The following is a 14,068-nucleotide window of genomic DNA, read 5'->3' on the forward strand; positions in this document are numbered from 1 at the left end:
GCGATCTTAGTATATTTTTCGATTATATGGCGAGGACATACTTCACCCTGTTCGAGTCTACTCTCCACCGGGATTTACTGACCCAATATATCTTTTACTTTGATCATCTTTCTCGTAGATTGAGATCATTCCACTCTAATCATCGCACTGTAGCTTCGATTGACCACGTGGGACTTGAGCGCAATATTTACTCGTACGCTTCTTGGCCGGATATACAAGGCCCATTCTACCTCGTTTCCGCTAACGTAGAAAAGGAAGGTCTAAGACGGGAATTTTCTCTCGGCGCAGGGCCAAGAAATTCCCTTCCATTCTCCATTGATGTGTTTTGACCAATATTCTTCCCTTCAATCGCCATGTGTCATTTAGATTACCGGACCCGGCTTTGAATTGGCCTCTTCGTCATTGGCTGCCTGTCTTGCATACCCACAGAGACGAGGGTACATGCCGAAGGAAGGGAGCTTCATGACGTTCAATGTTCCACGCTGTGCCGATGCTCGACAGATCCCCGTTCTCCGCTGCTGTGAGATTTGACGATCTCAGGATCGTATATAAATCATTGGAAGCTATGCTGAAGTTTGGGTAGGATCTGCTTTCATCCTCCACATTGCAACGCTCACCATGATATTAGGCGTCGTTTATATAGCCTTGTTGGCCACGGGGGCTTCTGCCAGCTACGATGGCAACCTCAACTATCTCAGTCCATCGACCGAGCACCCCGCCCTGGGTATCGATGTTCCAAAGGTCATGAAGAGAAATCTGGAGAAACGTGACGGTACCAGCTGGGATCCGGCTTCCTTGAATTTTACTCATGGCGTTGCCTCGGTATGCTCGCCCGAAACTCACCTTGCTCCGTCTTCTCACAATATCAGGGTGATCCATATCCCGACTCGGTCATTCTTTGGACCAGAGTTGCACCGATGATGGAAAATGACGACTCGAACGTCACCGTATCAGGAACAGTACCTTTCTACAGCCACGAGACCGAGCGCTATATCAAAACATCCTCCAATCCCATCTGTTTGGATTGGCGCGTGGCTTCTGATGATGCCTTCGAAGCCGTCGTCAGCAAGGGCCAGGCATATACCACTTCGGACATTGATTACACGGTCAAGGTATTTGATGTCTCCGAGCTGGCGCTATCACCGAGACTTATTTGATCGCAGGTTGAGGCCACCAAACTTCAGCCTTTCACCACATACTATTATCAGTTCACCATATGCCGCTCTTCCAATTCCAGCCCAGTGGGCCGTACAAAGACCGCTCCGGCCGAGGATGACAGCTCGACGCCAATCGGCTTAGCCGTATACTCGTGCTCTAATTTCCCCAACGGCTACTTCAACGCCTATGGTAATGGGGCGCGAAAGGACCATGTCGACTATGTTGTCCATCTCGGCGATTACATCTATGAATATGAAATGGGCGTGCCGGGCCGGGATGCACGCGCTACGAATCCTCCTCGAGAGATCATCACGTTGTACGACTACCGAACGCGCATTGCACAATATCGGACCGATCTAGACCTCCGCTTATCTCACCAGCAATTCCCCTGGATTCCGGTTTGGGATGATCATGAGGTTGCTAACAATGGGTACCGCGACGGGTTTTCTGGTATGAACAATACTGAAGAGTCCTTTATCGAGTTTGGCGGCGTGAGCGTCGATCAACGCAAGATGAATGCCGTGCGAGCCTACTTTGAGTGGATGCCCATTCGTCAGGTTGCACTGGACGATAATTTGCGAATCTGGCGAAGTTTCAAGATGGGGAAGATGTTCGATTTGATCATGCTAGATACACGCAACTACGACCGTAGCATCACGACGCTCAACTGGAACGACGATTATATCTATGATATCTCCAACGACGCTGCTCGGTCATTGATGGGGGGTCCACAGGAGAACTGGTTCTATCGAACCCTGATCGAAAGCAAAAACCGTGGTGCAGTGTGGCGGATCATTGGTAACCAAATCGTCTTCTCTCGTATCAATGTCACCTCGTGGTTTGGCACATTTGAAAATCCCTATAATGGTGATCAATGGGACGGGTACATGGTACGCGGTGGTAAAATTCCTCGTGGGTATGGCCTCACTGATATGATGTATAGGCCAACCGGAACCGAACCTACCAAGTCATGTACGACCATGAGATCGATAACAACATTATGCTCGCCGGTGATAGCCATGCGAATTGGGTGTCGGACTTGGTCTGGTTTGATGAGGCCGATTACGATCCGGTGACGGGAGCCGGTGCGGTTGGCGTGGAATTTGCTGGCACGGCCGTCAGCTCGACTGGCTTTGGGGGCACTATTGCCACCGCCAACAATCAAAGCACCTATCTGGTCAACGACAACAGTGAGCTGCAGTGGAACGAGGGTTATTATCGAGGATATTTCGAGCTGCAAGTTAGTGCGGAAAAGATTGATGCCCGATATTTTGGTAAGACTAGATTTCCACCATATATATTTTTTTTTTTTTTTATCTCACTGACATCTCTAGGATGTCCAACAGTGGCGACCCGCAACCCATTGGAGATTAGCTTGGCTAATTTCACCGTTCAAGCCGGTGCGAATCGTCTCCAGCGTCCGGTTGCTGGAGGATCTGCCGAGTCTGGATACTTGCAGGGTGGGGATATCGTTCCGACGAACCTTACTTATAATACAGAGACTGGCGAGTACTCATACACCAGCTTCGACCAGATGTTTATCGAGTATCCTGATGATGACGAGTGAAGTATCCCGAGGCGGGTATCGGCGATAGCGAGAAGTTATAGAGACTGGAAGATACTCTACGAGGCCAGTGGGGCCTTGTCTACAAGTACGTCATACCTGGAGAGGGATTTACTGTAGTTAGCCTTCGTCTGGCGAAACTCACCTGAGTTGCCACCCAACACCTGCCTCTAACAGTAGGTCTTGCCGCGCTCTTATTCTTGAGTATTCTTGGCCCAGAACTCTCATTGTAGCAAAGACCCGTTGAAACCATTGACGTTCTTTACATCTGGCGTATCGGAGCTCTCGCTGGTCAGCGGGCTCCATCGAGCCAAGTACACTTTCTCCTCCCAAGCCAGTCCATAGGGCTTGGAAGATCTTGTTGCGATGTGGCCCCATCCGCGAACAGATTTCCTTCTGCAACGTTTGACGTGGGCCGTGCTCCATTTAAAGGAAGAGGTCACGCTCAGCTCGTTTTCTTCCTCAAATATCTTGCCAGCACCTCGTTGCTGAAAACAAACTCGCCCAGGACCAATATTCATTCATAAGCCTTGAAAGGTGGCTGTTCCTCGCTAATCTCTAGGCTCTAGCTAGCGCAACTTTTTCTCCACCCCGCCTAGCACCTGAGTGGCACACCCCTCGATGATACCGACGCCCTGGGCTCCCCCGCACACCGTGATAACCTTGGGTGACCCCTACGATGACTGGAGATCCTGCAACCCAGTCCAGCCGCGACTGGCAGAGGACCTCACTACCAAACAATGGCGTACTCGGGCACGATGCTCCAATGGAGTACAAGAGCAAGGAAGGCAGACATAGCGTCGCCAATAACGTGGAAGCCGGACATGCTGACGATTTGCTCAACATCCTCGGATACCAGGCCGAGCTGGTCAGATCGAGGACCACCTTTCAAGTCGCGTTTATGTCCTTTGTGCTGGCTTCAGTTCCCTATGGTCTCTCCACGACTTTGTTATATCCCATCGCTGGCGGAGGGCCTGTCGCCGTCATCTGGGGTTGGTGTGGCGTCTGCGCCATCATCTTATGCCTTGCGATCTCGCTCGGTGAAATCACCTCTGTATATCCCACCGCGGGAGGGGTTTATTACCAGACGTTCATGCTGTCCCCTCCCCGATTTCGCAAAATGACTGCCTGGATCTGTGGATGGGCATACGCTCTGGGCAACACCATCGTCACGCTCTCCGTCAACTTCGGCACCACACTCTTTTTTGTTGCCTGTATCAACATCTTTCAGGACCAGGAGGGTAGTGGTATCTTTGCCGCAGAAACGTATCAATACTATCTCATCTTCCTCGCCATCACTCTCATTTGCAATGCCATTTCCGCCCTGGGCAACAAATGGCTTCCTTTGTTGGATGTAAGACATTCCGGAATCACTTTGCCCCCCGCAATCAAGACCTGACTTCGAAGTAGACCATGACCATCTACTGGACATTTGGAGGCGTCTTTGCCATTCTGATCTGCGTGCTCGCCATCGCTAAAGCCGGTCGCAACAGTGCGGGCTTCGCATTCGGCGAATTCCAGGCCAACACCGGCTGGACCGAAGGCTGGTCATTCTGCATTGGCCTGCTCCATGCCGCTTATGCCACCTCAGCCACGGGGATGATTCTATCGTGAGTTCTCGGTATTCTCTCTATCCAGCCCTGATCTAACACACAACCCAAGCATGTGCGAAGAGGTTCGTGACCCGGCCACTCAAGTTCCCAGAGCCATGTGCTGGGCCCTGGGTCTCAATTGGCTCTGTGGCATCATCTTCCTCATCCCCTTGATGTTTGTTCTTCCGGATCTCCTCGAAGTCATCAGCGATCCCTATGGACAGCCTCTGCCCTTCATCCTCCGCTCCGCCATCGGACACGAGGGCGGCGCTTTCGCACTCACAGTCCCCATAATCATCCTTGGAATCCTCTGCGGCACCGCTTGCACTACCGCCTCGTCACGCTGCCTGTGGGCTTTCTCCCGTGACGGAGCGATTCCAGGGTCGAGTTGGTGGAAAAAAGTCAATTTGAATCTCGACGTGCCGCTCAACGCCATGATGCTCAGCATGTTGGTACAGATTTTACTTGGTCTCATATATTTTGGGTCGTATGCGGCTTTCAACGCTTTTAGCGGTTCAGCTGTGATCTTTTTGACCATATCGTACGTGATGCCCGTGGCGGTCTCCCTTCTGGGTGGACGAAAGCACTTGAATGAGGGCGCATGGGACTTTGGGATTCTTGGTGTCTTCTGCAACGTGGTCACGATTGGTACGTCCCCTTAACGCTGAACTCCAATGGTGATCCCCAGTGTCCTAACATCTCGACAGCCTGGGCTTTTTTCATTATACCCGTCTTCAGTTTTCCATTCTTCAACCCTACGACTTTGGACACCATGAACTACGCTTCGGCTGTCTTCGTGGGCGGTATTGCCATCTCTGCGCTTTGGTATTTCGTGTGGGGTAAGAACAACTACGAAGGTCCTCCCGTGCAAGCGGATGAGGTACAGCGGCGACGGAGCTCGATTATTTCAAGGTAGTCCAGTTGATTTATTCCCAAGTTTACAACTCTCAGATATTAGCCAATCCAATGGACCTTTCGCCACATTAGGCTCAGCTTCGACCCCATTCGACCGTGTTCTCTTCACAATTCACGGGTTTCCGATGGCCCAATTTCGCTCGATCTTGAAAATGACGAGATTGTTTATCTTTCAAGGTGACATGTGACCGGTTCTTCCGTCTTAACTCTTTCATGTCTACCTCCTGGAAAGGCTTTTGTCTGAGGCCGAACTAGATTCTCTGCATAGGTACATACAGCCGCAATTCGGTCAACCACTTGGACTTCCATCCTCACAGCATCGATTCGAAATCCGAATACTTGTCAACCAAAACCCGTTAACTCGGTCCTGATGCAGTTTGGAAGTCATTACTAGATTATAGACGGACTTCCAACGTTCAGGTCGGTTGATCAGAGGCCTCAAAAAGCGATGGACATGTCTGACACTCTGGCGTGGAATATTTCCATGCTATGGTACGCTGGCTGGTAATGTAGTCAGTTCTACTGTAAAGAGCCGGAAGAAGGGTCTCAAATATCAGGCACATACCAACACAGCCAATGAGGAGAAACCTGCGACGACCAAATCGGTCCACGAATAGTACTATATCGACATTGCGAAAAAGGTGGCGGTGACCAGGAAAGACAAACACATCAATGGAACGTATTCTGTGAGCCCGAGCCGTTGGAACCGGATCATACCATAGTTAGCGATGATCACTAGACCCATGAACAGATCTTCCACAACCTGTTTGCGGTTTCCAGGGGTCTTGTTCAGTACCCAGCGGGAATGGGTGCTGTCCATTTCGCGATAGAGTTCAATTTGAGCGTGATGCCGTCGGTAATCTAGTCGTGATTGTGATGTCCATCGAGACCGTTTTCGGCCTGTCCATTCAGATTGTTGTCGTTCTGCCCCTTCCAGGTATGAAGTCGTTGAAGGACTGTTTCAGCCTCTTGATATCGGTCTCGCTGCATCTATCAACGTGGAGAGTAAGGGAGTCAAGGTGACTCCATCAGTAAGATCAGTGCCGGGGATGATTTGAAAGGTAATATGGGAAGCGCTAGGGAAATGTGGAAGATGAACCTGAGGCTGAGATAAAACGTATGCCAAAGCCCACCTAGATTGAGAGTCCATAACCGACTGCGAGCAATACTCCTGAATGGCGCAAAATTAGATTGGTGAGTTTTTTGCGGAGTATCCACACACACAGACAGTATACCCCGTGCATTGAAACCATGAAACCTCTGGTCTCTGGCGTGGCGATTTCAGATTGATATCTACCTTTACAGAAACGCTGTCCTCTCAGCAGATTCTAGGGTGTCGTGCTAAGAGAACTCGGAGATCGACTCACACTGGGAGGACACAAATCAATATCCCGATTCCACAGTTTGAGAGGAACCCAACTACAAAGAAACATGCCAGGGTCAACATTTCCAGCATACAAGGGGGCATTGATAATCAATATTACACTCCCCATCTGCATTGTATGTTTACTTGAAAGCGGCCGGCCGATCAAGAGTTATGGATGTCACCAAACGCTGCTCCGGCCGAGTTGAGTCCTAAAGTGCCCAAAAGCCAGCACGAGAATGGGCACGACATCTCAATTATATTCGATGGCCGTAGTGATTGAGGTATACCGTTGAAAGCTCCCAGGTTCTGTGCTGTAGACCATCGATCCCATAGCCACGGGAGCTCGAATATATTTGGAATACATCCATCTGCATGATAGATGTATTATTAGATGAACGTTGACACCAGAGTTTCATTTCAGAGTTGAGGTTGTTTCTCGAAGAAGGGAATGATGTGAGTTCAAAGAATATAGGCACTCGCACACAGGAATCAAGGGGCATTATATCTGCCGTACCGTCTCTCATCTTTTCTTAATACAGACCTGGCTTGGAGACCACCTGGAAGGCTCCATGCGGGGAGATGGAATCTAGGGATTGACTTTGACTCCGTTTCCCCCTGAACAAGTAGACTCCACAGCCAATGCATGGAGTGAATCGAGCCTGGAGCTCAGATTTGGTATGGGCCTGGACTCGCCGGGTTTCTGATTTTGAGGGGCTGTCTCAGGGACTCTCAATGTACCTGTCGGAAAGGACACGATTGGGTAAGGAGTCTGAATCATAGCATTTAACGCCCGACACCGCCAGATGCTTTAAATCCAAGCCGAACCATTTTCGCTTTCCGAGGGAGGTCGGAAGTGTATGCCAAGAACCGGAAGCAAGGCTGACAAATTCCGCACAAAGACCGGAAATGCGAGGCGGAAGCAAGGCTGGCAAATTAGGAAGGCAGTGTGGACCTCGGTCTTTGTTTGATATGGGAAACCATGAATTTGTTCTTGCATGAAGCGTCTTGTTATCCTGTTGGGTGGTTCGATCATACATAAACAACGAATCCTCACGTAAAACTATATTTTGGATATTCTTGGAATTCCTCACACCCTCGGCAGAAATTTCAATTCATGGCCTACCTTGAACATTCCATGAAGTCTGCCATGGGGTCGACTGTGCCGAACGAGGCATACGATCTAGCTTGAGTTGAGGGTATATGTAAGCAGACAAGTGAAAGGTAACAGTCCTCAAAGGGTAGAATTACGTACCTTTGTCATACCCAAGACTACTTGATATCGTGGCTCCATGACCCGGCCTGCCAATCTCCGACTTGCCTGCTCAAAATATCTTTGTCTCTCTGGGCGAGTCATTTCTACGCACCTCGGACCTTTGGCTCCTGCTCCCAAGCGCTGAGGCCATTTTGAAGCTCGATTTTCCCAACCCTGTGGTCAGGGGAGGATTGAGTGGATGGCGTAGCGGATAGGGGTTGGGGGGCCGACTTAATAATTTGATCTTCCAGGGCATCAACACCGAAAGACGACGCCAATTCGGAGAAGGTATGTCCCTAGGCCAGGATATTTCCGTTGACAGCGCTCATAATGTGGGATAATCGTACGATGGTGGAGGTGGAGGTGAAATTCTCCTCTGTACTGAGATCCTTCGGCACATCTTCCAGATTATGATAGAAACTGGGCACAGCGTGACGCGCGGATCGTTTTCCAAACAAGGAGAAGGCTGAGGAGCCAGCCGAAGGCCGTAGTTTTGAGCTCTAGCTTGTGACGTGATTCTATTGAAGGGATCGTCTCCAAGCGCAACCACAAAATCCTCCAGCATCTACACATTGACTCGAACCGTCTCTCCTCCCGCCCATAGTTCACCTTCATTTCCGGTCGCTTCTTTTGTAGACAAGGTAAACACGTAGTTTGCGTTAACTTCTTTTGCTTGGAGGGCTCGTCATATCTTTGCTTGGTCCTCCAACAAGTCCACAGAAGTATGGTCCGATTTGGGGAGCATCGAACCCTGAAGGTGTTCGTCTTGAAAGCGCATTGAATTTTGTCCATCCCTCCGGAAATTCTGACACAATGTGCAATATATATTATCCCGACATGCCATTGGCAACGGCCACAATCACAGTTTGACCAGGCTGAGGTAAGAGTCCAATGGAGGGCCGGAAGCACTTCCACCGGAAATTGAAGGATTCTCCAACCTGCGACTCCCGGATCATACTACATAACGAAGAAATGAGACCATCATTATTGAAGAAGTTCTTGAGTTCGGTTCATTGTTGCACTCGTTCCCTCCCTCCCTCCCTCTCTCTCTTTTCGATTTCTACCCAGATCTTCAAGGCCTTTTGTGAGTGAAGATCCCGTCGACCTATCCCGCTGGCCTTGGCGCAGACCGGAAGTGGAAAGTTGTTTTGCTACGACCGGAATGTCACGATTCCGAATCTCTAGACAATGGGCTGTCAGACCTCGGAACTGATACCTCGACCATGCAGTCTGAACAAGAGGGCTCCACGAGCGTGTGAGGCATGCCGAACAAGAAAAGTTCGTTGCGATGTTACGAGGACGAAAAGTCCTTGTACAAATTGCAAGCTTGATGGCAAGACGTGTACGGTGCCCGTCAGCAAACGGCGGCATCTAGGAGATCGAATCCTCGGTTCTTCCTTTGATGGGAAAAATCATGATCCTTCGGGTCCCATATGCGACGCAATTATCGACTTTGGAGATCTCAATCCATCCCTGGAACCCAAGAGTGATGGCGAAGCGGACCATGTTATGGGAGATGTGTCGCCCGAGGTATTCAATATCTCAGGCAATGCATTTACAATCCCGGCTGAAATCGAGATTTCGGAGCACTTGGAAACGGAAAACGTGGTGGCAAGAAGTGAGAACTTTCTTGCATCGTATCCATCTCCCACTCAGACTATCTTAGGCGACCATCAGGGCCAGTCTTTTTTACCTCCCTACCTATCCCCACTGCCACAGACCATGTCAGCGGAAGACTTGGAGTACCTTCAAAGCCGAGGAGCCTTCAACCTTCCCAACAAAGACACCCGAGACCTGTTGCTATCGGCCTACACAAAATGGGTGCACCCCTTCGCTCCCATGCTTGACCTTTCCAGAATTTTGACCGCAGTCCACAGTAATGGAACAAATGGTACCGTCAGTCTTCTTCTCTTCCAGTCCTTGATTTTTGCTGCTGCCGCTTTCTTCAATGCAGCAGACCTTGGACATGGTGGCCCGAAGGCGACCAGGATGGTCTTCTATGAACGAGCCAGGATCCTCCATGATTTCGACATAGAATCTGACCGGCTGGTCATCGCACAGTCGGCCATTTTACTCAGTTTCTGGGACGGGAGCTTGGAAAAAGTGCGCGATAGCTATTACTGGATCGGAATGGCTTCTCTGCATGCGACAAGCATTGGACTTCACTTTGATACAGGAGTCAAATCTCCTGATCCAAGACGACAGCGCTCACTCAAGCTGACGTGGTGGTCGTTGCTTATCCGAGATCGATTGGTCGCGGTGGCGATGAGAAGGCCAGTACAAAACAAGGCCTTTCGCTTTGATGTTCCAATGCTACACATGGACGACTTCGAGCTGGAATCCCTCCTGGAGGTTGTACAAAAGACGTTGCAGATAAAAGATATTGGATTGACCCAGTTCGAACTTCTTGCCAGTTGTTGTATGGCCCTCGCTCAGCTTTCCGAGTACATTGACAAAATCCTGTCAGTGCAATATTCCGCTCAAAATGTTTCTGGTGCGATTGGACAGCGCGCCGCGGTTGTCTCTCTCGTCCCGAAGTCGACAGGTTTCAGATCTTCGGACATTGCAATCTGTGGCCAGGAACTACAAAACTGGTATGGATACTTACCAACAGAGATACAACAAGTGCAACGAGAAAACATCCGGATCCAGACCAACTTGGAGCATGAGGTAATCAGAGTACACAAGGCTCTTTTGGCTGGGTACTATTCAATGACTCTTATGACACTGTATCGACCATTGATTCCGCCGTCATCGACGGGAAAAACAGATGCCAAGCTGCAAAGTCTTTCGGTGAAGATGGTGTTCCAGGCAGCAAAGAGCATCACAGACATCTTCAGTGACCTATATGCCGACAAACTGATAGCATTCCTACCAGAGACCGCCATCGCAGTGCTGGAGCCGGCAGTAGTCACTCACCTGCTCTATAGTATGTCCGACGTGGCAAAACTTCGAGAGACGAGCTTCCAAAAGTTTTACCTCTGTTGGAGAATTCTCCTTCAATTCGGAGAGTCATACTATCTCGCAGATACGACCATATCAATGTTGAATGCTGCAGCACAAAGATTGAAGGCGCACCCAGATTTGAGAAGGTCGAAGCCTGCTGACTGCTCCTCACTCATCGACGAAGTGTGCTCGAATGATAGCCAAGGGCCAAAACCGGCAATTGCCGTTCCATTCATTGGAGTCGTCGGTGATCAAAAGAGGGGAGATGTCGGTACCGTATCAGCTATAGCTACTCCGGATACAGACCGTGACCTCTTCCGGCCGCAGATGGGCTCCATCAATGGCGGCCAAAGTAATCATGATCTGGAAGCCAATTGTGCGATGGATGGAAGTCCATTTGAACAGCTCGTCTCTTGGGATGCATTCGAGGAGGGGTTTCAGTCTTGAAGCAGCTCATGTCCGAATTGAACGGTTTTCTATGGCAGCACTTCAAGTTAGAATTGCCCAATGATAGAGATGAACGAATAATTGTCCCCGATAGCCAAACTCGGCATTTGATATCCACACATTTACCTTAAAATTTGAGTTTCCTGGCTACCTCGGTCGGTCAAGTGAGATCGGGGAGCCAAAGCAGGTCATCCCATATCCATGCTTGAGAGGTGTTATCGAGGGTGTTGGATGTCCTGTTGGCAGAGACTCCGTTGGATGAAGACAGAAATTGCCTGTATGAAGTGTTTCGCGTTTCTGGCGACCTCGTCGCTTCTGGGCGTCGCGAGCTATGGCTAGATCGAAAATTGAAATTGCTCCGTCCGTCACGAAACACTAAAATAATAAGATTAGCAGAAATGTGTTAAACAGGCTAAAGAGGAGCCCGTACCATCCTGTAGGGAAAGGAGTGCATCGGTGAAATTTCCACAAGCAATATCTTCAGGCAAATCAGGTGGCTGTTGGGATAAAAATCCAGCAGAATCGGATTCGGGCATTTCGACATCACCAGATACTTGTTCTCCAACTTGAGTGGTCACTGCAAGTGGCTGTTGATAGGTGTGGACGTCGTCGGTGTTCGTATATGGATTTCTAGGAACTTCTCGGTCTTGAAGAGCGATTCCAGCCCCGTTGTGGGCTGGGTGATCTCCGTCGGTCAGGAGGGCTTTCATCTCTTCGGCAAGAACTAATCGGATGAGCTCCTCGAGGATCGCACCGCATTGATCCGAGACGACCGTGCGGTATTTGTGCAGTCGTGGGAGTTTGACGATTTTACTCACCGCATGTTTGGCTCGATGAGCTTGGTCGGATAGAGGATCTGACAGGGCAAAAATCCCGAGCACGACTCCAGCAGTAAAAGACTGGATTCCAACGTATGCTGCACCATGAGTGTTTCGTGAGGCGGCAAGTATGTCGGCATATTCACCGAGCCGTGACGTTCTCATGGACGATACCCAGCATTGATACTTGCTAGTTCTAATCATGCCATTCACATCATCGGCGGGACCTCTGCGCGTGTCCGGAACCAATTCGCCGGCTGAGGCAGCACCCTCCAAGGGCCATCTCGGTACCCGATTCATTGTAAGCAAAGGCCGGTGGAGGACAAGTTGGATGTTATCATACGACAACTGCAGTACGAGAGCTTGAAGTTGAAATATTTTGAAAGTCTGTCGTATCTTCTCGTCTGTGGAATTGCATCTGAGATGCTTTAACCGTAGTTCTCGCGGGATACACTTCTCCCATTGATGAAGGCGTTCATTTATGGCTTTGATTTCTCCGACAACGTGGTGGAGAGTGGCTCCATTTCGCATATAAACGTTTCGTGCGATCGAAGAAGCAATACGATAAAGTCGAAACTTGTATCTCTGGTAGGAAAAAATCGTCACTGGTCCGATTGTTTCGTCATTGTACGTTTCCATGGACTCAAAACCGGGACAAGTCAAAGAGGTATCGTCGATGTTACCAGGGAAGGTCAGGTCCCATTCAATATCTTGGACGGTACAGGGTGTACCGTAGCTAATAGCACCAAATCTGACGTCGAATTGTCAGCCGACGGTAGAAAATGGGAAGGAATACAGACACATCGGCAACGTAGAGTGCCCAACCTAAGCGGCGCCACACTTCTCGAAGAATGGGATCTGAGAAATTCCAACTTGGTTCCCTTTGGATACCCAGAGCCTGAGCAACTTTGAAAGCGCTCCCCGACAGTGCAAAACTTCGATGGGGCCGACCGTTGTAGAAATAGTAGGCAGAGAGAAGAATCAACACCTGAACGGTCTCGATTCCCGCATCATCGTATAGGTCAAGCAACTTTCCTTCAACTTTTCGGATAAGTCTTGTCGCCAGGGCGTCGATATCCACTCCAGGGCATCGCTCTTGGGCGTCACTGCTGGTTGCATAGCTGGCACCGATACCGATGACGAGAAGAGCAAGAAGAAGGAACGGGACCCGATCGGCGCGAACATAACCGGTGGCGGTCAAGATCTGCAATTCGGCCCTGAACGAAGGTTCATGGAACAGAAGCATAAACCAGTGCACCGCATTGATGTAGTTTTCCAAAGTGAATTCGATGATGTGTGCAGGAGGCAAATCTTCTCCGAGTATTTCAGATATAAGAAGGAATTGACCGCCTGCTTCGGAGGATCTCGCCTCAGGGCTACCGCCAGGGATCGCAGCTGTTGTATGATTCAGCGTAGCGGTAGAGTTGAGTTCTCTGAAAAGCTATCCGGCACTGATGAGTTGCCAAACCCAGGAAGGGAGGGGAGAATAAACTTGCCTGATCCACAACCCCGTATGTTGATCTTCTTTCTCGATATACTCCAGGCGATTCTCTTCCTGACTCTTGTGGGCTGAAACCAGAGGGAGGAGGGTGATTTAGATGCAACGCCGGTGATGGGCTTGATCGGGAGGCAGGCGTTAGGGAAGACAGGGAGCATTCGTCTTGGACTCGTCCTGCTACTGAGGAATAGTGGCTTTCCGCAACGTCTGCGTGAGGTCTGATCGTATATCTATCCTCAATATCAGAAGTCAGTCCAGATTCGTCTTCTAGCGATATTCTCATGAGCAGAGCCGTAGGATCTTACCTTGACTTCTGTGGACGTTCCTTGCATTCTACCCCAACGCGCCGGCATAGGGTGCAGGGTCGGGCATTGTCACACTACGAGAAAGGATCCATACTCAGCTATGATTCTTGCAGCTATGAAATGTCCGGAGCAGCCATCAGGAAGCGTACCCTCAGCTTCTGTTTCCTGCATCTAAAGCATGCTTGTCTCGCTCTCGGGAGCGGTCGT

General features: G+C 49.9%; 4 protein-coding genes across 4 annotated transcripts; 3 read left to right on the forward strand and 1 right to left on the reverse strand.

Annotated features, from left to right (window-relative positions):
• Positions 1-618: 618 nt before the first annotated feature.
• Positions 619-2,725, forward strand: Z518_03480 (uncharacterized protein; the record flags this gene model as incomplete). The annotated part of the gene is made up of 5 exons (XM_013420505.1): positions 619-822; positions 870-1,112; positions 1,164-2,048; positions 2,102-2,432; positions 2,493-2,725. The coding sequence occupies 5 exons, from the start codon at positions 619-621 to the stop codon at positions 2,723-2,725; spliced, it is 1,896 nt and encodes a 631-aa protein (XP_013275959.1).
• A 676-nt stretch (positions 2,726-3,401) lies between these two features.
• On the forward strand, positions 3,402-5,230 carry Z518_03481 (uncharacterized protein; the record flags this gene model as incomplete). The annotated part of the gene is made up of 4 exons (XM_013420506.1): positions 3,402-4,076; positions 4,133-4,332; positions 4,385-4,962; positions 5,022-5,230. 4 exons carry the CDS (start codon positions 3,402-3,404, stop codon positions 5,228-5,230), a joined length of 1,662 nt encoding a protein of 553 aa, XP_013275960.1.
• A 3,805-nt stretch (positions 5,231-9,035) lies between these two features.
• On the forward strand, positions 9,036-11,240 carry Z518_03482 (uncharacterized protein; the record flags this gene model as incomplete). Its single annotated transcript, XM_013420507.1, has 1 exon — positions 9,036-11,240. The coding sequence occupies one exon, from the start codon at positions 9,036-9,038 to the stop codon at positions 11,238-11,240; it is 2,205 nt and encodes a 734-aa protein (XP_013275961.1).
• Positions 11,241-11,629: 389 nt separating this feature from the next.
• Positions 11,630-13,839, reverse strand: Z518_03483 (uncharacterized protein; the record flags this gene model as incomplete). The annotated part of the gene is made up of 3 exons (XM_013420508.1): positions 11,630-12,809; positions 12,859-13,453; positions 13,551-13,839. The coding sequence occupies 3 exons, from the start codon at positions 13,837-13,839 to the stop codon at positions 11,630-11,632; spliced, it is 2,064 nt and encodes a 687-aa protein (XP_013275962.1).
• Between the last annotated feature and the right edge of the window lie 229 nt (positions 13,840-14,068).

Source organism: Rhinocladiella mackenziei, assembly GCF_000835555.1.
Source record: "Rhinocladiella mackenziei CBS 650.93 unplaced genomic scaffold supercont1.2, whole genome shotgun sequence".
In the NCBI taxonomy this organism is placed as follows: Eukaryota; Fungi; Ascomycota; class Eurotiomycetes; order Chaetothyriales; family Herpotrichiellaceae; genus Rhinocladiella; species Rhinocladiella mackenziei.